This window comes from Vicugna pacos, chromosome 5 (genome assembly GCF_048564905.1).
Source record: "Vicugna pacos chromosome 5, VicPac4, whole genome shotgun sequence".
NCBI classification, from domain to species: domain Eukaryota; kingdom Metazoa; phylum Chordata; class Mammalia; order Artiodactyla; family Camelidae; genus Vicugna; species Vicugna pacos.
Window position 1 is genome coordinate 42913836 of NC_132991.1, and position 22031 is coordinate 42935866.

Below are 22031 nucleotides of genomic sequence, written 5' to 3' on the forward strand. Positions count from 1 at the left end.
AATTTCTTTTCTTTTTAAATTTTCCCCAGCTTTACTGATGTATGATTAATGAATAAAAATGATCTATTTTTAGTTGGTACAGTGTACTGTTTTGATATACATACACACTGAGAAATGATTACCATAACCAAATAATATCCTCTAAATAGTTTTAAAATATTAGACGATCAGAAAAACTATTTACAGGAAAAAAAAAACACATTGTTTTTCATTTTAAATAAATTTTTAGAAAGTCAAAATATAAACTACAATCATTTCTATAAAATCTAAAAGTACATTACTTACTGTTGTGTGATGTACAACACATTAACCAGGGTATCATCATTCATGAATTCCATTTTAGCTGTAGTTAAATTACGAAGAGTAAGAAACTGGGGATGGTCTCTGATACGTTTTACATTTTTTGACAAGCTGACAGTCTGCTTTTGAAACTGCCAAAGTATACTGAAGGCACATCCCACTTGCTTTTCAGAAAGTATGGCTTTGTTTTTTTCAATAAGATCAAATATTTGCTCTTCATCTGTACACTTATTCATCTGGCTAATTAATGGTTCAGAACTCAAGAGTCGAAAATGAAACACCCTCCAAGAGAATGGACAAATAGCTCGTAGGCGAAGCATACTGGAAACAATGAGTTTAGAGGGGAAAAGTATCTTTTCATTTACATCATAATTTTCTTAGGTAAAGAAAACTTTCTGCGACTAGCAGCCATGTGCAATAATACGGTGGTATAAAAATAACTGTTTTTCCTTCATGTTTTTTGTTTCCATTATGATGACTCCAAATCCATTCCAATATGCAGCTTCTGTAAAGAAATTGGTTTAACGTGGTTATGTGTATATTATCAATATGAAATTAACTCCAAAATTCTAATTAAAGTAACAAGTTTTTGCTGCATTAACTACAGACTACATCAACAAACCAAGACTCATAATCCTCTCTATGGCTATGCCAGCTTGTCTGTTCACAAGAAAAAACGATGAGACAATATTGGCTACTTTGTGACAATCAGTACTACATTCTGAGCCAAGCCGACCTGGGTCGCAACATACACAAAAACCTGCGCAAAGCATCTTCAAGAGTCTGAAATCTGTCCACAAATTAAAGTGGAAGCAGCTCAGCGGTTAGAATACCAAGATTTTAACTCCCCCTCAGCTAAGTGACCTTGCGGAAGGCACTTAACTAAAAGGGGGGAGGGGGTACCTTGGGACTATAAATGAGAGATGGGTACCACCAGCTCTGAACAGATACAGTGTAGGGTTAACAGCGACACCCTTGCAAATGGCAGGCACGGTCCGTCCTTGGCACACAGTAGTGCCGAGAGAATTAATGTAGTCTCAGCCCAGCCCTAGTCCTCCGCACTCCGGAAAACCCAATACCCGGAAGGAGGCCTTTAGGTCTCAGCCGAACCGTGTGTCCCGGGCCCAAAAACGTGCTGGCTGCAAAAAAAAAAAAAAAAAAAAAAAAAAAAAACCTGTCTACCCGGCCCTGACTTTGTCCCTCAGCGCCTTGGGTACTTTTCTGAAGGTTCGCGGGGAAGGCTGCTTATGAAGGCTCAGACCTCGACTATTCCTGGTCCCTCAGCAAGGGACGCAACAGGCCCGGTTTTGTCATTCATGACTCCCTCATATCCCAGAGGTTTTCGCCTTTCCTCGAGAGACATCACCTTTCCTCTGCGGGTGTCCGTCCAAACCAGGAAAAACGCCGGGAGAGCGCAGCGTGCGCGGCCAGAGACACGCACTACATGCCCCAGAGGACGTCGCGGCGAGGAAGAGACGTGCTTACGTGCTTGGGGGAATTCTGGGCATTGTAGTTCCTCTTTGAGAGAGACGTGGGCCGCACATCTTAAACTGTTGAAATGATAGGCCCTTAAGGTCCATGTTTCTCAACTCCATGAGGTTTTCGCCCAGTCCGTGGAAGATTTATACTTTTATAATATTCAATAGAAATGAATATATAGAAAAGTGAAATTTGAAAACTTAAACATGGAAAAGACACGTACAGATTTTTGTTTCTTATACAACATGTATGAAATTATCAAATGGCTATGAAAGCATCTAAACTCTTCTCTCAGATTTCTGCGCTTGTGTAGTGGCAGGCAGGTACCAGTCTTAGACCACAGGGTTTTTTTAAAACAGCTTTATTGTGAAATTATTTACACAACATACAAATCACTTATCTACAGTATACAATTCAATGGCTTTTTAAAACTCAGAGTCATGGAACGTTACCACAATCAATTTTAGAATATTTTTATAACTCCAAAAAGAAACCCTGTACCATTTAGCAGTCACTTGCCCCACACCTCCCACACCTAGGCAACCACTAATCACAGAGCACTGATTAAGGCTGTTTGGAACCAGATCTACTGATACTAACAACTATGAAAATGGAGGTTGATCTGAATACACAGAATAGAAGGAATTCTAGAATAAATGTGAGAAAAAGCATAGAGATAAGACTGAGCATGAACTGTGTCAAGGCCCTTGAGTCAAAGACCACCAGGAGTACACCTAGAGTTAAACAAAGTTGGGATTACTGGCTGGTTGCAATGAAGCAGAACACATCCTAACGGGTGTCAAGAAAGTGTTAGAAGGAACATATTATAGTATTCAGCCTTGTGTTAAGTGATTTTAGAGAGGTTTAAGAAGGACTTTTCTCTAGATTGGAGGCTGTGAAGACATTATTGAGTATCTTTTTTTTTTTACATTTTTTATTGATTCATAATCATTTTAGTGTTGTGTCAAATTCCAGTGTTCAGCACAATTTTTCAGTCATTCATGGACATATACACACTCATTGTCACATTTTTTTCTCTGTTATTTATCATAACATTTTGTGTATATTTCCCTGTGCTATACAGTGTAATCTTGTTTATCTATTCTACAATTTTGAAATCCCAGTCTATCCCTTCCCACCCTCTACCCCCCCATTATTGAGTATCTTAACAAACTTTAGAAGGCAGAAGGAATGAAATGAACTTAAAGCTATAATTGGTAAAGAAGCCGTAACCACTCACATTAGCTAAGACAGGTGGATGTTTGATCATTTTCTGTGATTTGGACAAAGTTCTGTTTTTGTGTTAATTCAGATGTGATTATCAAATGGTCTTGTTTTTGGCTTGACCCATCACAGTCAGAGAGTGACCTTGTCCCATGTTAGTCTGTGCAATTACGCTCAACAGAATACCCCAGGTAAGCTATGAGTGCCAGACCAGCTCCTGGAAACAATAAAGCCTAAATGATAATGACAGGGTGGTTTCTTCACTTGCTGGGGGCTGCTTGTCTCCTTCTCATCCATTTGTGGAATTGTAAGGAGACCAGCCTAAGGAACAAATGCCAGCAGCTTACCTCCCTCTGGAATCATTTGTGTAAGAAAATAAAATCCTTTTTGTTTAGTCACTGTTAGTGACTTTTCTCTACTTGCAGCCTCGGACATTCATAACATATGTAGTTATATACAAATCACACCTGAGAACAAAATTTAGGTAATAATTTAAATCCACAGACACAGAATTGCGTTTTAGCTAACGATTTAAATCATAAAGAAGTATCTTTTACAAGGGCTAATAAGTGGTTAATAAAAGGTAGCTCTAAATTTCCTCCTAACAAATGTCAATGTCCTTCAGCCAAAAAAACAGCAAAAACCTGCAGTTGATGGATTACTTGTTGCAGCTCAGAGAAAATGAACATCGTAGAAAACCATTTGGCAGCTCAGTAAAAGAGTATTAGAAAGAATTTATTATAGGATTAGGGCTTTGGTTAGGCAATTTTGGGGAGAGTATAAGGAAGAAGAGGTTTGTTCTATCTTGAGTGTTGTTAGGAAACAGGGCAATTCTATGATTGGGCACCTTAATAAATGTTAACTATAGGGAAGGCAGAGTAAAGGAGGAATAAAGCTGAAATTGGTAAAGACATAGCATTTACTCACTTAGCAAGAGGGGAATCCTGGGTATTTTGTGTTGCACAATGACCCTGTCTGATCTCAATATTCTATGAGATTGTTTATTCCAACAGGAGCACGGTATGCTTTAAAATGTGTAAGATTAGTTTGAAATAACATTGAGGTTTAGCTACAAACATCAAATCAGTTTCCCCAATGTCGGGAACCTTTTTTTCCCTTACAAATTAACTTGAATGCTTTTTTTCTCCTGGAGTAATTCTGTCAGTAAGGAATGTGTTTGTTGGATATAATACCAATAGCACCAAGAGAAAAAAATAGATTAATTTGATTTCATCAGAATTAAAAACTTGTATGCATCAAAGAACAGTCAACAGAGTGAAAAGGCAACCCACAGAATGGGAGAAAATATTTGCAAATGATATAACTGATAAAGGATTAATACCCAGACTATATAAAGAACTCACCCAACTCAATGACCAAAAAAATTTTTTAATGGGCAAAGGACTTGAATAGGCCTTTCTCCATGGCCACAGGCACATGAAAAAATGAAAATCAAAACTACCATGAGATACCACTTCACACCCAAGAGGATGGCTATTATCAAACTATCAGAAAATAATAAGTGTTGATAAGGATGTGGAGTAATTGGAACGCTTGTGTATTGCTGATGGAAATATAAAATGGAGCAGCCACTATGGAAAACAGTATGATGAGTCCTCAAAAAATTAAACACAGAATTATCATGTAATCTAGGAATTCTACTCCTGGGTATTAACTCAAAAGAACTGAAAGCAGGAACTTGAAGAGATATTTGTACACAAATGGTACATCAGTGGTGCACCAATGGTACAGCATTATTTTCAATAGCCAAAAGGTGGAAGCAACCTAAGTGTCCGTTGGCATATGAGTCAATAATGACAATGTCATATATACATATAATGAAATTTTATTAAAAAGGGAGAAAATTCTCACACATGCTACAACATAAATGAACCTTGAAGACACTATGCTAGCTGAAATAAGCCAGACACAAAAGAATGAATATTGTATGAGTCCACTTATTTTAGGAACAGAGAGTAGTCAAATTCATAGAAACAGAAAGTAGAACAGTGGCTGTCAGAGGTTGGGGGCAAGAGGTAATGAGGAGTTGCTTAATGGGTACAGGGTTGCAGTTTTGAAAGACAAAAAGAGTTCTGGAGATTGGTTGCGAATGTACTTAATGTGAATGGACTTAACACTACTGAACTGTACACTCTAAGATGGTTAAGATAGTAAATTTTATGTTTTGCCTATTTCACTACAATTTTAAAAAAGGATTCAAAGAAAAATGACCAGCCTCACCGGTAATCAGGAAATTACAAAATACAAATGTACCATTCTTTCACCCATTAAATTGGCAAAAACTAAAAAGATTGAAAACAACTTCCATGGGAGAAAACAGCCACTTTCATACAACCCTGAAGTGCCACAACCTTTCAGGATACCTTTCATGGCCCTCCATGACATGATTAAAATGTATTTGAGACTGGATAATCTCACTTCTGGCTGTGTTTCCTACAGATTTATAAACATCAATATATAAGGATATATGTAAAAGGATGTTTATTACAGTATTATTTGTATTAACCAAAACTTGAAACAACTGAAATGTCCAATAGGAGAATGGCCGGATAACTTATAGTAGCATATCCATACTATAGAATGGTCTATAGATATCAAAAGAAGATGTTCATAATAATTTTTATGCAAACAAAAGCAAATTTCAAAGTAATACATGTGATGTGATCTCATTTTTGTGAAAGGAAGAGAATTACAGATATTAAATAAGGGTTTTTAATGTTAGTATAGGGACAGAGAATGTATCATTGAATACCTTAAAGAAATGGAATTGGAAAGGGTTAGGGGCAATTAATTTTATACCTCTATAGAATGTTCAAATTTTTACAGTTGCTTATATTACTGTAAAATGTATGTGACAACAGGTGTGCTTTTTTTTTAAGTGAAACATAATATTGGTAGAAAATTAGAACAAGCACAAGTTTATCCACCTATGGGTAGAAGCAAAATTTTTCATTATTCTAAACTAAAGGTGAGTTAATTATAGTAGCCCAGCCCACCTATTTCTCCTCTTTTGGTATCAGACGCCACTCTTCACAATGCAAAGACTGAAATAACCCAGGTTAGGCCAAATCTAGCACTTTAGGCCCATGGCCTATTAGATGGGTAATGTTATCTGCTGTAATGAATAAAGCCAAATGTCAGTGGCTTAACCTACAGAATTTGATTTCTCAATCACATCACATTCCAATGTGGGTATTCCTGGTCAGTGGAGGACTTTTCTCCACGTAAAGATTCAGGGCATTAGGTTTCTTTCATAGTCCACAGAAGGCCTTAAAGTACTCAATTCAGCTGACAAAAAAAGGAAGAGAGGACATGGAAAAAGAATAATGCTTGATAAACATCTTGGTCTGGATGTAATACACAGCAGTTTCACTCACTTTCCATTAATGAGTATTCACATATCCTTACTTAGATGCATAGTTCTTAGCAGGACAGACATTTCCCAGTGACACTCCTCGCTATGTAAATGGAAGCACAAATTTTAGAGCTGTTGCTGCAACACTCATCAAAGACTTCTCTGGCATTTTATAATTGGAGCTGGCAGAGACTCAGATTATTAAGATGTGAGGTAGTCTCTTGAAGAAGTCAGTCAAGAGAATGAAGCCAAAAAAATAGGTAGGTAGAATTAGACAAGAGAGAACTTTCATCACATTCCATCTATTTTTTTTTCTTCTCTGTATTGGTTATACATTGCTGTATATCATCCCCAAACTTAATTAACATTAAATAACATTCATTATCCCACAGTTTCTGTGGATCAGAAATTTGGATGTAGCTTAGCTGAGTAGTTCCGGCTCACAGTTTCTCATGTAATTGAAGTCAGATGTCAACAGTCATCTGAAGGCTTGACTGAGGCTGGAGGATTGTTTCCAAATGGCTCATTCACTTGGCTGTTGGCAGGAGGCTTCACTTCCTCTATGGTTTTTGCCAGGAAGCCTGTTTCTTGCCACAAGGGCCTCTCCATAGTCGGTTTGAGTGTCTTCATGACATGGCAGCTGATTTCCCCTAAAGTGAGTGTTCCAAGAGTGTATGTACATAGCAAGGAGGAAATCAAAATGCCTTTTATGACCTAGTCTCTAAAATCACAAACTGTCATTTTGCCTTAGTCATTAGAAGTCACATTAAAGAATTTATGGACATGTTTTTAAAGCCACCACATTGTCCAACAGTTTTGCTTCATGAAGCAATATATTCCCAATTTTACCTAAGCTACTTCAAGCTGGGTTTCTTTGCACATGAGAACTCTAATACTAGAATCAAAAGGCACGTACAATAAGAGTATTTTACAACCACTTCAGAAAACTCATTGGCAGTATCTACGAAAGCTGATCCTACCCATACCCAAAGATCTAACAATTCCATTCTGAGGTATATTTCCAACATATATATGCAAAATATATGTGCTCTGTATAACAACACAAGAATGTTCATAAAAACTTTTTTCATAATAGCTAGAACTCAAAAACAACACAAATATCCATGTAAAGTGGAAGGGAATAATTGTGCAATGCCCATTGTGATTGTTCATTTTATATATCAACTTGACTGGGCCAAGGGCTACCCAGATTAAGCATTATTTTTAGGTGTGTTTTTGAGGGTGTTTCTAGATTAGACTAGCATATGAATTGGTGGACTCACTAATGTGGGTGGGCATTATCTAATCCATGGAGGGCCTTAACAGATCAAGAAAGCACCAGAAAGAGGAACTCACCCTTTTTGCTTCCCACCTGGCTATGTGAGTTTGGACACTGGTCTTCTGCCCTTAAATTGGGACTTTCATCATCAGCTCCCCTGGTTCTTGAACTTGAACTGGAATTACACCACCAGCTTTCCAGGGTCTCCAGCTTGCAGACAGCAGACTGTGAGACTTCTTAGCCTTCATAATCATGTGAGTCAATTCATCATCATACTTCTCACAAACACAACATTGAGCAAAAAAGCCAGCCACAAATAAATACATATGCCTAATTCCATTCATGTTTCAAAAACAGACAAAACTAATGTATGTTGATGGAACTCCAATTAGTCTATCTTTGGTAGGGATCAGGGAGGGTGAGGTGATAGGATTATTGGGTGCAGGAGGGAGGGATGAAAGAACTATTGGGTGGGAACATGAAGTGGACTTCTTAGATGCTGATATTGCTCTATGTCTTAATCTAGTGGAAGTCACACCTGTATGTTCACGTTGTAAAAATGTATGGAGCTACTCCTGGGCATACATCCAAAGGGAACCTTAATTCAAAAAGACACATGCACCCCAATGTTCATAGCAGCACTATTTACAATAGCCAAGACATGGAAACAACCTAAATGTCCATCGACAGATGACTGGAAAAAGAGGCTATGGTATATGTATACAATAGAATACTACTCAGCCATAAAAAAGAATAAAATAATGCCATTTGCAGCAACATGGATGGACCTGGAGACTGTCATTTTAAGTGAAGTAAGACAAAAAGAAAAAGAAAAATACCATATGATTCCACTTATATGTGGAATCTAAAGAAAAAGACAAACAAATTTATCTACAAAACAGAAACAGACTCACAGACAGTGGGGGAAGGGGGTGGGAAGGGATAAATTGGGAGTTTGAGATTTGCAGATACTAATATATATAAAATAAACAAGTTTACATTGTATAGCACAGGGAACTACATTCAATATCTTGTAGTAACATGGTGAAAAAGAATATGAAAACGAATGTATGTATGTTCATATATGACTGAAGCACTGTGCTGTACACCAGAAATTGACACAACATTGTAAACTGACTATACTTCAGTAAAAATATATGTATATACTAAATGTATGGAGATATACTTACAGTTTATGAATACATATTAAGCTTTAATTTAAAAATCCTACCCTTAAAAAAGGTATGTAAAATAAATTAAGGGCTAACTTAAGTCACCCCTTGAAAACTCCTGCTTTGATGATTATAAAGCTATTTTTTGGTCTTTAAATCTATTAAAAGTGATCTTATGGAGGGAGGGTACAGCTCAGTTGTAGTGCATGTGCTTAGCATACACGAGGTCCTGGGTTCAATCCCCAATACCTCCGCTTAAAAAAAAATTCTTTTTAAAGTTACTTTAAGTAACAGTTCACCTATGAGTGCTAGAGTCTAAATATATTTCAAAACACTAGTAACATCACAGCAAATCTTGTGTCTGCTCACAGTGTAGAAACAAACTAATTATGCAAAAAATTATCTTTCAATGGGATATGTGGCCCAGACTGTTAATTTTCCATTAAAATAGTTTTTCTTCTTTTTTCTGGACACATGCCAATATTACATTTTTCCATACTTTCTAATTGGGTTTGGCCCTGTGATTAAGTTCTTATTGATGGAATTAGAGCCAAAGTGACATGTGCTACTTCCTTGTTTAGGCCTTAGGACATTATTATATTTCTTTCTGTTTCCTGTCAGCTGAAACCCAAGGCAATACACTCTAATCATGCAAAGTCAAGGCCCTGGAGTATGTCAGAATAACATATAAGGAACTCAAGTTCCTAATGACTATATGGAGCAGAGCTGCCCTTTGATCTGGCCCACTCACCTCAGATCTATTATATAAGAGAGAAATAAATCCTTTGTTCTTTCAGCCAGGAGGTAACAATACTTCCTTTTACTTGCAACAGCGTCCTTCTTGGAACAATACACCATATCAACTCTATTTGGTCTGTGAAAGTTTGGGGTTTCACAGACCAATGAACCTTCAACATATTTGGAACCCAACAAATCATGCCAATGCTTCATTTGTCCAACTAGGGCATCCAGAGAAAGAAAACAACTACTACATTCTACATTCTATAACAATCATTTCATTAAAGTATACTATAACATTAAGAAAGGGTGACAAACTTAATTAAAACAAAACAGTTCTTCTTAAGAGCGGTGAAAACTTTGTCATGGCTTAGCACCAGCCACCAGTCCTTGAATTGACATTTGTAATGCTGCTTCAAAAAGTCTTCCAAGAAAAAAGTAAAGAAAAAAAAACTTCTTTCAACAATCTCCTAAAATCTGACCATGTGTATTGTATGTATACATGTGTATATATAAGTACTTATTAATATTTTACTATTCAATAATTCTCCAGTCACTTCAGATATAAGTCTGTTTCTCTAGGAAGATAGTATACCCTAGAACAAGATTAGTAATGTTACCTTTATACACCTCAAAATCTTAATTATGGTATAATGATCTGTAATATATCCTCAAAAATGTCTCTGGCTGAATGTGTGAGAAAGAGGGAGAATGCATCAATGCCATACCAATGTCACTTACATAGTAGGGCAGAAATCTAAGAAATGAATCTGTAAACCATAGCTAAATAAAAATACATTCTAAAAGAAGCTGAAGGACAAAAAATCAAACAAAACAATGCTCACTCTCTCTTCTGGTCCCAGGCGATTCGGGATCTCCCGGCTCCAGTACAGGCATGGCCAAGTCGAAGAACCACACCACACACAACCAGTCCCGAAAATGGCACAGAAACGGCATCAAAAAACCCCAATCACAACTATACGAATCTCTTAAGGGAGTAGACCCCAAGTTCCTGAGGAACATGCGCTTTGCCAAGAAGCACAACAAGAAGGGCCTGAAGAAGATGCAGGCCAACAATACCTAGGCCATGAGTGCACGTGCTGAGGCTATCAAGGCTCTCCTAAAGCCCAAGGAGGTCAAGCCCAAGATTCCAAAGGGCAGCAGCCGCAAGCTCAGTCAACTTGCCTACATTGCTCACCCCAAGCTCGGGAAACGTGCTCGTGCCTGCACTGCCAAGTCTCAGGCTCTGTCGGCCAAAGGCCAAGGACAAGGCTCAGACCAAGGCTGCAGCTGCAGCTCCGGCTCCAGTTCAGTCTCCCAAATGTGCCCAGGCCCCCACAAAGGCTCCAGAGTAGAGGCTTCATCTATTGATGTGAGGATATAAGGACTAGTGTGACCCCTGGGCAGCTGTCTGCATGGGGCTCATGTCTACCTGTGCTGTTTGTACAAATAAACCTGAGGCAAGATCTGTCAGTCAAAAAAAAAATGCTCAAAGAAATCTATCTTAATATAGCGCTTAATATAAATCAGGTTTTTTTAAGTATTGCAGAATTGCTCTTCTCACTGCAAAGTGTAAAACCATACAACCTCCGAACTGTTTGAAGTATGCGGCTGCTCCCTTCAATAAATGCAATGGCTTAAAAGTCAGGGATTGTCCTCTCACTTTTACAGCTCTGTAAAACTGGTCAAGACCCTTAAGTACCACATGCCCAGTTGTTGATAATTACTAATTTACCTAAGGCACATAGGTGAAAACTTTCAATGATTGTAGCTTACGTTCTTTTAATCCGATAATACGGTCTAAGTCCCCATAGCTGGTTCCTTTAAACCACACCTCATCCCATATCCCCACAACGATTGTCGCCTACGCCCCTCCCTCCAAATAGCAGGGAGAATGAATTCTAACATAATGTAGGGACTCTTAACCTCTTAAAATAATTAAATAACAGTATACGTCTTACTTTCCCCAGAGATCACTGGATTTAGAGTCAAAGGCTTGCTTGGTATTTAGGAACAGTGTCTTTAGGAGGAAGGCACTTATCTTCTGAGCCTCAATGTGTTTATTTGTAAAAATAAGGATAATAACCTGTATCATGGGGTTGCTCTAAGAAAAACGACAACAAAGAGCGTCAATATACTTTGTAATTCCCTCCTTTCCTAAAATAGCACTTTGTTCATTCGTTTTTTAAAACTTGTAGAGTTTTAAAAACTCACAGCATTAACTGTAAACTGACCTGGAAGCTCCTTGAAGGTAGGGTCCCCTTCCCAACACCCGGAAAGAGGATCAATAAATACTTATTAAATTCAGCACTTCTTTTCACGAACACAGGGCATTCTGACGGTTACAAACTTTTCCAACCAACTCACACATAAAGTATTAAGCTACCTATAAACTAGTAACTTAACAGGCACCACAATTCTAGAACTCCGGGGAGGGTGAGGAGATGACGCAAGGAACGGATCACCAAAAGCTGCTGTCCGCCGACTCGTGACGTACTTCCGGCGCGACGCTTTCCCTCCACGCCGGGACAGGGTGGTGGGGGGAGGGAGGCGGTTAGTGGGCTTTAGCGCCTTTTCTGGCGGCGGTAGATTTGAAGCGCTTTAAAGGACCGGACCGCAGGAAGAGGAGGCTGTACTGGTGCAAGTAGGTGGCGCGAAGCCCGTGTTGTTTCGGTGGCGTCCTTTGCAGCAGTCCCCGGCTACGAGAGCGGGAAGGGCCCGAGGAGAGGGGCGGAGTCGGCGCGATAGGCCCGGCCGACTTAGCCGCTTTCCCTTCGAGGTATCTAGGCTACCCGTTCCCTGACGGGGCCCCCAAGGACGGTGGCACTGGCTTTGCTAGCTGTTGGCGGCTGGAGAAGGGTTCCAGCCGTGCCTCCAGGGCCTGGGAAACGTCCCTCCCCCTGCCAGCCCCCGCCCCCTCCACTCGGGCGCACACCTCCCTCCCTGACGCATTTTGCCGCACAAGCTGTAATATGGCGGCAGCGACAGCGGCCTGAACTCTAAGGGAGCCAGGGTGGTTTTTGATGCTTCAAAATCGTAAGACAAAGCACCAATGCGGGGTAGGTGGGAGGATGCGTAAGGAAGCGGGAGGCATTAACTTGACGTCCTGTCAGATTAGGGTTGGAGAGCGGCAATCGAGGAGCCTGGATCACAGGGGTTGAGACTAGACTGAAGACAGGCTTTCCTCCTACTCCGACCTTTTCCTCTCATAGTGGCTGTCGTACGTGGTGAAATGGCACAGGCCACTTAGTTAAGTATTCTCTTAAAACTTAAATCCATGCTCTTCTCTTCTCATCCCAGAGCTGTCTCCAAGCTCTCCCACGTTTCCTGGGAGCTGTGAGCAGCGCAGGCCTTTTAGGAGGAGATAATTACTCTTTAGGAGGAAGGTGATGGCTCCATATGCCTTGGGGGAAGTGTGCGAATTTGGCTCATCTGTAGTCTTTCAAGGTGCTGAGTCGAGGTCTGAGGGATTGGAGGATTCCCAGTCGTTTTGGAAATGTTATAAAAGCACCATTTTGTGCATTGCTGTTAATTTATTCCCGCAACAATACTGTATGCAGGACCAGGTTTTTGCAAATACGTCCGAGGAACAATTAAATGTTTTGAAAATTAGGGGGTACGTTAATTTTCAGTAGCTAAAGCCAGAAAAACAGAAAAGTATGTGAGTGAAGTGAAGAGCATACGTTACATATATTTGGATTTATCAAAGACCTTTCGGTTTTGGTGCTTGTTACTTGTGGTCTTGCAATATCGGTGGCCACTAAGTAAAGTCTCTGTCCTTTTGATATTTTGCATATTTTAAGTCAGATTTCCTGTCAGGCAGCGTCCATTGTCTATGTAAAGGAAAATGGGTAGCCATTCATAGTAGCATGGACTAGTTCTGTTAGTTATCAGCCACCATCTACAGTTATTCAGTGTTGCTGTTTTAAGAAATATATGTTAATATTCTCCCTAAGAAATACATGTTAATGTTCTCCCTAATTGTTTTACTTATAGGATATTTCAAAAGAATTAAAATGTATTATCTATGTACTAAAGTGTCTTTACTTGTTATATGTGGTAAGGATCCATACATAATTTAAGGAACTGATTTGAACTGTTTATTACAAATCTGCTACATAGTGGTATTGCACTTTTTTTTTTTTTTACTTTATTTTTAGCACCAAGCTTCAATTTTCATTTCATTTAAGTGTCAATGGTTTCGACCTGGTTTAATGCATATATGGTCTCCGAAAGAACTCAGTGTATTTTTATTTCTGCAGGGCAAATCTTGCATTTTGAAATTTGCTACAGGCAGGGTTATCCTCAAGAGAAAACTGCTTTAACTGGGACTTTGTACTTTTAGTGCCAGACAGGAAATCTTTTGCACTTTGTTTTAGTTTGAGTGGTAGCTTAAAATGTTCACCAACCTGTGCACACTTAAAAATACAGGCATCAATTTCTGATATTAAAACGGTTATTTTAAAAACATGAATGATTCCTTAACTCATTGATTTTTTTAATTGCATAAAGCCTGCTTTTTTATATATTAAGCTACTGTTAATTATGCATAAACTGTAGTTGAAGGTTTATTCATAATTAAACCATTGCACTGTGGTCATATGCTGGGAAGTAAAATTATATAAGCCATTATCTGGAATATTTGTGAATAAGATAGTTTCTACAGTCAAACTAGTCTTAACCAGAAAACTCTTGCTTTTAGGCTTGTGACGTTGAGTCAATCACTTCAGCTCTCTAGTCCTCTTGTTCTGTCTATAAAATCAGATTAGATCAGATTAGCTGTTTACTTAAAACTTCTAACGTCTCTACTTTTTTGTTTAGGAATCACTAGATTGAATAACATGTTGCTAGGATGGTGTTGGTGTATCTCTGGAGACAATGGGATAAATTTATCATTATAAGAGCTTAGATAGTTGCAGATACAATATTAAGAATATTAGCTGAATATTTATAAGAATATTAAAAATTTTTTTCCTTGTGATGAGAACTTTTAAAATTTATTCTCTTAGCGACTTTCAAATATATAATACAGCAGTGTTAACTATAGTCATCATGTTGTACATTGCTAGTACTTAAAACTGGAGGTTTATACCTTTTGACCACCTTCATCCAATTTCCTCTCCCCAGCCCCTGTCTCTGGTAATCACAAATCTGATCTCTTTTTCTATGAGTTTGGTGTTTATGTGTGTATGAGCATATGTATGCATGTATTTTTTATTTTTTAGATTATACGTATAAGTAAGATCATACAGTATTTCTCTGTCTGACTTACTTCACGTAGCTCATTGTCCTCAAGGTCCATCCATGTTGTTGCAAATGGCAGGGTTTCCTTTTTTCTTTTAATGGCTAAATAGTATCCCATTATTTTCGCACGTGTGTATGTCTGTCTGTCTCGTGTACATATACATACACACACATACATATTTACCTCACATTTTCATTTATCTGTTGTTGGGCACTTAAGTTGTCTCCATGTCTTGACTATTTTAAATAATGCTGCACTGAGCATGGTGATACAGATACCTCTCTTTATTGCAGTAATTTCATTTCCTATCTATTTTATATATTTTTTTATTGAAGTATAGTCAGTTTACAATGTTGTGTCAGTTTCTAGTGTGGAGCATAATGCTTCAGTCATATATGAACAGACATTTCATTTTCATATTATTTTTCACCATAAGTTACTACAAGATATTGAATATAGTTCCCTGTGCTATACAGTATGAAATTGTTGTTTATCTATTTTATATATATTAGTGTCTGTAAATCTCGAACTCCCAGTTTATCCTTTCCCACCCCTGGTAACCATGAGTTGGTTTTCTATGTCTGTGAGTCTGTTTTGTAAATAAGTTCATTTGTGTCTTTTTTTTTTTAGATCATGTAAGTGATACCATATGGTATTTTTCTTTCTCTTTCTGGCTTACTTCACTTAGAATGATCTCCAGGTCCATCCATGTTGCTGCAAAAGACATTAATTTATTCTTTTTTTTTATGGCTGAACAGTATTCTTTTGTATATATATACCACATCTTCTTTATCCAATCATCTGTCAGTGGACATTTAAATTGTTTCCGTGTCTTGACTATTGTAAATTGTGCTGCTATGAACATTGGGGTGCATGTGTCTTTTTGAATTAAGGATATATGCCCAGGAGTGGGATTGCTGGTTCATATGGTAAGTCTATTCCTAGTCTTTTGAGGTATCTCCATACTGTTTTCCATAACGGCTGCACCAAACTACGTTCCCACCAACAATGTAGAAGGATTCCCTTTTTTCCACACCCTCTTCAGCATTTATCGTTTGTGGACTTTTGAATGATGGCCATTCAGACTGGTGTGAGATGATACCTCATTGTAGTTTTGATTTGCATTTCTCTGATAATCATTTTGTATCTTTTTTAATGTGCATTTGATATGTGTAAAATTGGGATTTTACAGACAATACTGCTTGCTCACTTGCTTTTCTTCACCTAGTATATTATGAATATCTTCTCTTCCATGAGAAGTTTTTGATAATTTTTCTTTTTCAGTTTTATTTATTTTTAAAATAGCTTTTAATAATGGCATATTCTTATGGCATAAAATTGAAAAGATATAGAAAGTTACATAGTAAAAAATCTTCCGAAACTACCCATTTCCTCTCCCACCAGATGCCTTTATATTAGACAAGTAAACACATTTTTAAGTTATTTTAAAAATATGCAAAGAAATCATACCATATACATTTCTGTACCTTTTTTATAAAACTTGAAATGTCTCAGAGATAGCAGGACATAAACAGCTTCCTCATTCTTTTTTATAGCCTGTACACATACAGATGTAATATGATTTATACAGTCTCTTCTGTGGACATTTAGGTTTACAGCCTACAGACAATGGTGCCTTGAGTGACCTTGCACATACCTTATTTTGCAAATGTGTAGGACATATTTTAAAAATTCCTAGGAATAAAGTTATTGAGTCAAGGGGTATTTAATGCATTTATAATATATGTTGTCAAATTGACAGGATTGTCAGTTTTACCCCTTTGTTCCCATCAACAATGTATGACAAAGTCAATACTTTAAAATTTTTCCTCAGGTGAAATATGTTATCTCTGTAGTTTTAACATGTAAGAATATGATTTCCAATGGCTAGATAAATACCATCCATTTCATGAGGGTGTTTACTTCACCAGTTTCTGTTACTGTATAACTAGGTTTTTCCACTATTATAGAAAGCACTACCGTGACAGTATATATGAATTTTTTATACTTAAAATCATTTTAACCATATAATATTGATATCTTTTTTCACTTAACATTTTCCATATTATATTAAAAATTGTATATTTTCATAAACAGCATAATAATCTATCATATGTCTTCTAGTTTACTTAACTGTTGTGTTGGACATTTAGGTTGTTTCTAATTACTCACTATTATTTTAAAAAATAAAGCCTAAAAGAAAATTTCATTTAAATGATTGCCCTTAGAGACATTCCAAGAGTTTGAATTACTGAAGTGTTAAGGTTAGAATGATTATGAATATATTCAGAATTCTTGTTCTGTAATGCCAAGTTGCTTAGCAAAATTGTTCGTGCTGTTTATATTTTCAGTTTCACTTTCTGTGGTGTTGTATATTTTTTTATTCCCTTGGGTAGCCTTTGTTTGTTTAATTGTTTGATACAGGGACCCTATGATAGTGGTTCTCAAAGATGGGGTAGAGTGATAGTGAGGGGTGTGGGGATTGTCACATAGACTGATATTGAATAGGCAGGACCAAAGATGCTTCATGTTCTGCAGTGAGTAGGGTGGACCTAGGCAGAGTTTTACAGTAAGAAAATTAACAAATCATTCATGTTTGTTGAAAATATTTTTCCAAGTTTTTTTTACTAATTTCCCTTTGAAAAATAGAAATAATACATTTTTTCGTGCAGTCCAAACTGTTTATCTTCATTATTTATTTCATTATTAGTGAACCTGAAAAGCTATTTAACATCCAGAGTTTAGGTAAATATTCACGTGTATTTTCCTGTATTCACATGTATTTTCCTAGTTTCCATTTGAAGGAGTACACAGTTTTGTGAGAAGAGAAATCATTTCCTCAGATCTCCTAGACTGAAATGTTAAGCAGCAATAGTAATTGTGAAAGTGAAACACTTAAAAAATACATTGTTTAAGACTTGAATGCTCTTTTGAAGAGTTTCTTTTACAGGTGTGAATTTGTGATAGAAAACTTGGAAAATAGAAAAACAAAAATAAAAATCAGGGAGGAGGATATAGCTCAGTGGTTGAGTGTGTGCCTAGCATGCACAAGGTCCTGGCTTCAATCCCCAGTACTTCCACCAAAAATTAATAAATAAAAACCTGATTACCCTCCCCCCCAAAAAAACAAAACAAAAAACAAATAAAATAAAAGTCACCTATGACCCTTGCACTTAGAGATAGGCTCTAAATATTTTCATGTATTTCCTACTATTTTATTTTGCTATGAAGATATATCTTTAAATTTTATTATTTTTTTATTGGGAAACTAGTACATGAACATACTCTTGTTGCCAAAATTCAAACCTTATAGTTAAAGCTAAAGACCTCATTGACTTCCAGTCCTATTCCTCCCTGCAGAGTATTGTTTGGAATTTTATTATATATCTCTTAAGACCTTTTTCTTTATTTGTGGAAACAGTATTATTTTAGGGTATTGAAGATACTTACATGCAACTTGCTTTTTTTTTCTTTTCAACTCAACAGATGTTTTGGATATTATATGCAGAGTTTTAAAACTGTTGTATAATATTAAATAGAAAATATATGCCGTAATGTACTCAGATGTTCTTTCAATTTGGGACATTTTGGGAGTTTCCTTTCAGTTACTTGTTATTGCAATGTTGCAAAAAAGTTCTCCCACATGCCTATCCTTTCATGTATATTTGTTCACTTATTAAATGTTGGTTTCCTGCCACAGCCAAGCACTGTTTGAGGCACTGGGAATTAGAGGGGACCAAAACTGGAGAAGTCTCTCATTTCATGGAGCTTATATTCTAGTAAAAGGAATAGATATAAAAACTTGAATTTATGATAAAATATCAAGTAGCAATAAATGCTGGTAAGAAAAGTAAAGTAGAGTAAGGGGATATAAAGTATTGGAGGGTAGGGCCTGCACCTTTGAATATACTGGTCAAGAATGGTTTCCATGAGGAGGTGGTACTAGAGCAATGACTTAATTTAAAGTGAGGGAATGAACTCACATGAAGATCTAGGGTAAGAGCATTCCACAGAGGGAACAATAAATGTAAAAGACTTGAAGGAGCAGGCCGTGGCTATTGGAAGAACAGCAGGAACACAAAGCTGAAGCAGAGTTGAGGAGAATGTTAGATAAAGTTGTAAAGGTCAACAGGATCTAAAGTATTTAGAGTCATGCTGTCCAGTATAGTAGCCATGAGCCACGTGAAGTTATTGAGCGCTTGAAATGTGGCATAAACACGCGATTTCGAAGACTTAGTACCAAAAAAATAATGTGACATATCTCATCAATAACATTTTATGTTGATTATATGCTAAGATAATGTTTTAGACATACTGAGTTGAATAAAATAAGTTTTCTTCAGCTGTAGCAGCTAGTTGGACAAATGATGTTTACTAAGTTTCGAGAGAATCAGGGGTAGAGAAATAGAGTTTTGTGTGTATGTATGTATGTATTTATTTATATGTAAGTATTGGGGATTGAACCCAGGACCTTATGCATGCTAAGGATGCACTGTACCACATGAGCTATACCCATGCCCCCATATGTATTATTTTTAATGAGTAAACTTCTTATTGAAGTATATAACATACCAAAAAGTATGCAGATTCTAAGTGGAGCTCAACATTTTCCCAAGGCAAACTCCCCTTTGTAAGCAGCATTGGATCAAAAAACGGAACAAACCACTATCCCAGTAGCTCCCACTTAGGCTCCTAACTCCGAAAATTAGTGGTGGTATTCATTGCGATTTCAAAGTCCCAGAACTATAGAATTGTTTACAATGTGCCGTAGAATTAACAAAAGTTGGAAAATCATAAAAGATTATGTTTAAAAGGTTAAGGATAATTAGAGATTATTTTCTGAGCTTTCATGACTTTTACCTGGCTTTCAAAATTGGAGTTTGTTTTCAAGAACACAGTAAATAGGAAATTAACTGTAATCAAAAACAATTTGGTATGTTTTGGCAATACTATCTATACTATTCTCATTTTGTAAGAATAGAAATCTCTGCCTGGGATATTATGACTAAGCAAATAGCTTTAGAGGTTTTTTGGGGAGTAAAATAAATAATTAATTAAACTTATTCTACCCCCAAAAGTAGAGAATTTCAGAAGGCCTGCAAAAGTTACTTAGAAGATAAAGGATAATGAGGTACTAAGTAGTAATTTAATATTTTTCTTGAAGATAGAATAGTTTCCTCAAATTTATGAATTCAGTATATTCTCAATTTCAGATATGTGAATTGAAATTCTATACAAATAAAAAGTTAATGACACAAACTTGGTAAGATACTAAAATTGCTAAGTTTTTTGTTTGTTTTATTGTTTTCAAGAAGTCTATGTTTGTAGTCCCCTGGAGGATTGAAAGGTGTCTTTTTGCTTTGTTTCATGTGAAACAAATTTTTACTATATATTGTATCTTTTAGAAATAAAAAGTGGAGGAAGTGAGAAAATGGTATTTTCTCCCCCTTTTACGTGCAGTAATGAATAAATACATAGAGGTTGTATTTTTCAAATTGTTGGTGATTTGGGCAGATTAATTGGTAATTTGGCAGTTTTCCATGTATCTGTTGTTGAGTATTGTAACTTGTGGTTTGTGGAATGTGTAAAATTGTTAAGGAATCATGATAGGTATATGAATCTATATGTTTGATAAAATTGTGTAGAACTAAATAAATACACATAAATGAGTACAAGTAAAACTGGGAAAATGTGAATAGAATCAGTGAGTTGTATGGAATACTACTCAACCATAAAAAGAATGAAGTAATGCCATTTGCAGCTACATGGATGAATCTAGAAATTATCACACTAAGTGAAGCAAGTCAGAAAGAGAAAGTCAAATACCATATGATACTACTTATATGTGTACTAAAATATGATACAAATGAACCTATTTACAAAGCAGAAATAGACTTATAGACATAGCAAACAAACTTATGGTTACCAAAGGGGAAAGGAGGTGGAGGAGGGACAAATTAGGAGTTTGGGATTAGCGGACACAAACTATTACATATAAAATAGAGAAACAACAAGATCCTACTATATAGCATAGGGGACTATATTCAATATCCTGTAATAAACCATAATGGAAAAGAATATGAAAAAGAATATATATATGTGTAACTGAATCACTTTGCTGGACACCAGAAACTAACACAACATTATAAATCAACTGTACTTCAATTTAAAAAAATTAAAAGTAAATTTAAAAAAGGATAAGTGGATAGTATCTGCATTAAGCTTTTATGCTGTAGTTGTGTTATACTAGTTTTATAAAGTGTTACCATTGGGGAAACACTGTATCTCTGTAATTCTGTGAATCTACAGTTGTTTCAGTAAAAATTTCACTGGATTTAAAATGTCATGCACACTTGCTGGCCTGCCAGCTTAAATATCAGTATTTTCCAAAAAGCATATACATTTCAGTTGGTTTCTGTTCTGAGCAGATGTGTCATTTTTGTAGGCTATCATTTTGGGTGCCAATTATACTAAGTGCCTTTGTTTCTTCCAGTTTTCACCTTTCTCTGTCATTCTCCACCAAGTATTACAATTCAGACATTCTGAGTCCTTAAAATAAAAAGAATGCCTTATGAAAAGAATGTCTTAAGTCATAGTCATCTGGTATGTAGAGAAAACTATTACATAGAGTATCTCACTTACTGATATTTTTTGTCTGTTAGCATATCAGTAAAGGCTATTGTTCATGATCAAAAAATAGCATCATATGTAAAACTTAATGTTGTGCTTTCACTCAGAATGAAAATCTCCCATATATTACTATTGTTAAAATATCTCACTTTCTTCTGCAATGATTTATTTTTGGCATTTTGCAGAAATTTGAATGTTTTTATTTTTAAAACTCTACCATTTTAATAAAAATTTATTTTCGTTTTCTAGGAGCAAAAGGATTGAATCAGTTTGTCTTACATTTTTCTCTGTTTAAAGGTAATCTGCCTGTTTAGTTCACTAATCATACAGACTTAATATAATTTTCTGTTTGGGGTAGCAATCTAAACTTGGCTGTTAAAATAGAAATTTTACTATAAAATGGCTTTAACCTTTTATATCTTTTGTAGTTGCCTCACACAATGTAATCTAACCTCTAAAAGAAAGGAATAATTCATATGATTTAAGGCATGGAAGTAAATTTAAAATAAATCCAGACTACATTTCTAGTTTATGCTCCCCTGAGTTCCCCCCTTCCAGAAATTTATGAAAAAATCTTTGCTGTTTCAG

At 36.4% G+C, this 22031-nt stretch overlaps 2 protein-coding genes and 1 pseudogene across 8 annotated transcripts in view; 2 read left to right on the top strand and 1 right to left on the bottom strand.

Annotated features, from left to right (window-relative positions):
- FASTKD1 (FAST kinase domains 1) overlaps positions 1 to 11985 on the bottom strand; it is a 45700-nt gene extending 33715 nt beyond the window's left edge. For 2 of the 4 annotated variants that reach the window (XM_072961123.1, XM_006213972.4), the window contains exons 1-2: positions 1667 to 1759; positions 286 to 805 (exon numbers count right to left, since the gene is read on the bottom strand). In XM_072961123.1, the coding sequence (XP_072817224.1) occupies positions 286 to 620 (335 nt within the window). In that variant the 5' untranslated portion in view covers positions 621 to 805; positions 1667 to 1759. Of the gene's footprint in view, positions 1 to 285; positions 806 to 1561; positions 1760 to 11802 lie in introns of those variants that run through there. The other 2 variants (XM_072961122.1, XM_015247717.3) reach the window with 2 other exon arrangements.
- Positions 10017 to 11048, top strand: LOC102540666 (large ribosomal subunit protein eL29 pseudogene; annotated as a pseudogene).
- Positions 11986 to 12058: 73 nt separating the features above from the next.
- Positions 12059 to 22031, top strand: part of PPIG (peptidylprolyl isomerase G) — a 37356-nt gene continuing 27383 nt past the window's right edge. Inside the window, exons 1-2 of one of the 4 annotated variants that reach the window (XM_015247718.3) lie at positions 12059 to 12212; positions 21693 to 21740. The gene's annotated coding sequence lies outside the window, so the exon portion shown is untranslated. Of the gene's footprint in view, positions 12348 to 12526; positions 12628 to 21692; positions 21741 to 22031 lie in introns of those variants that run through there. The other 3 variants (XM_031678384.2, XM_031678382.2, XM_031678383.2) reach the window with 3 other exon arrangements.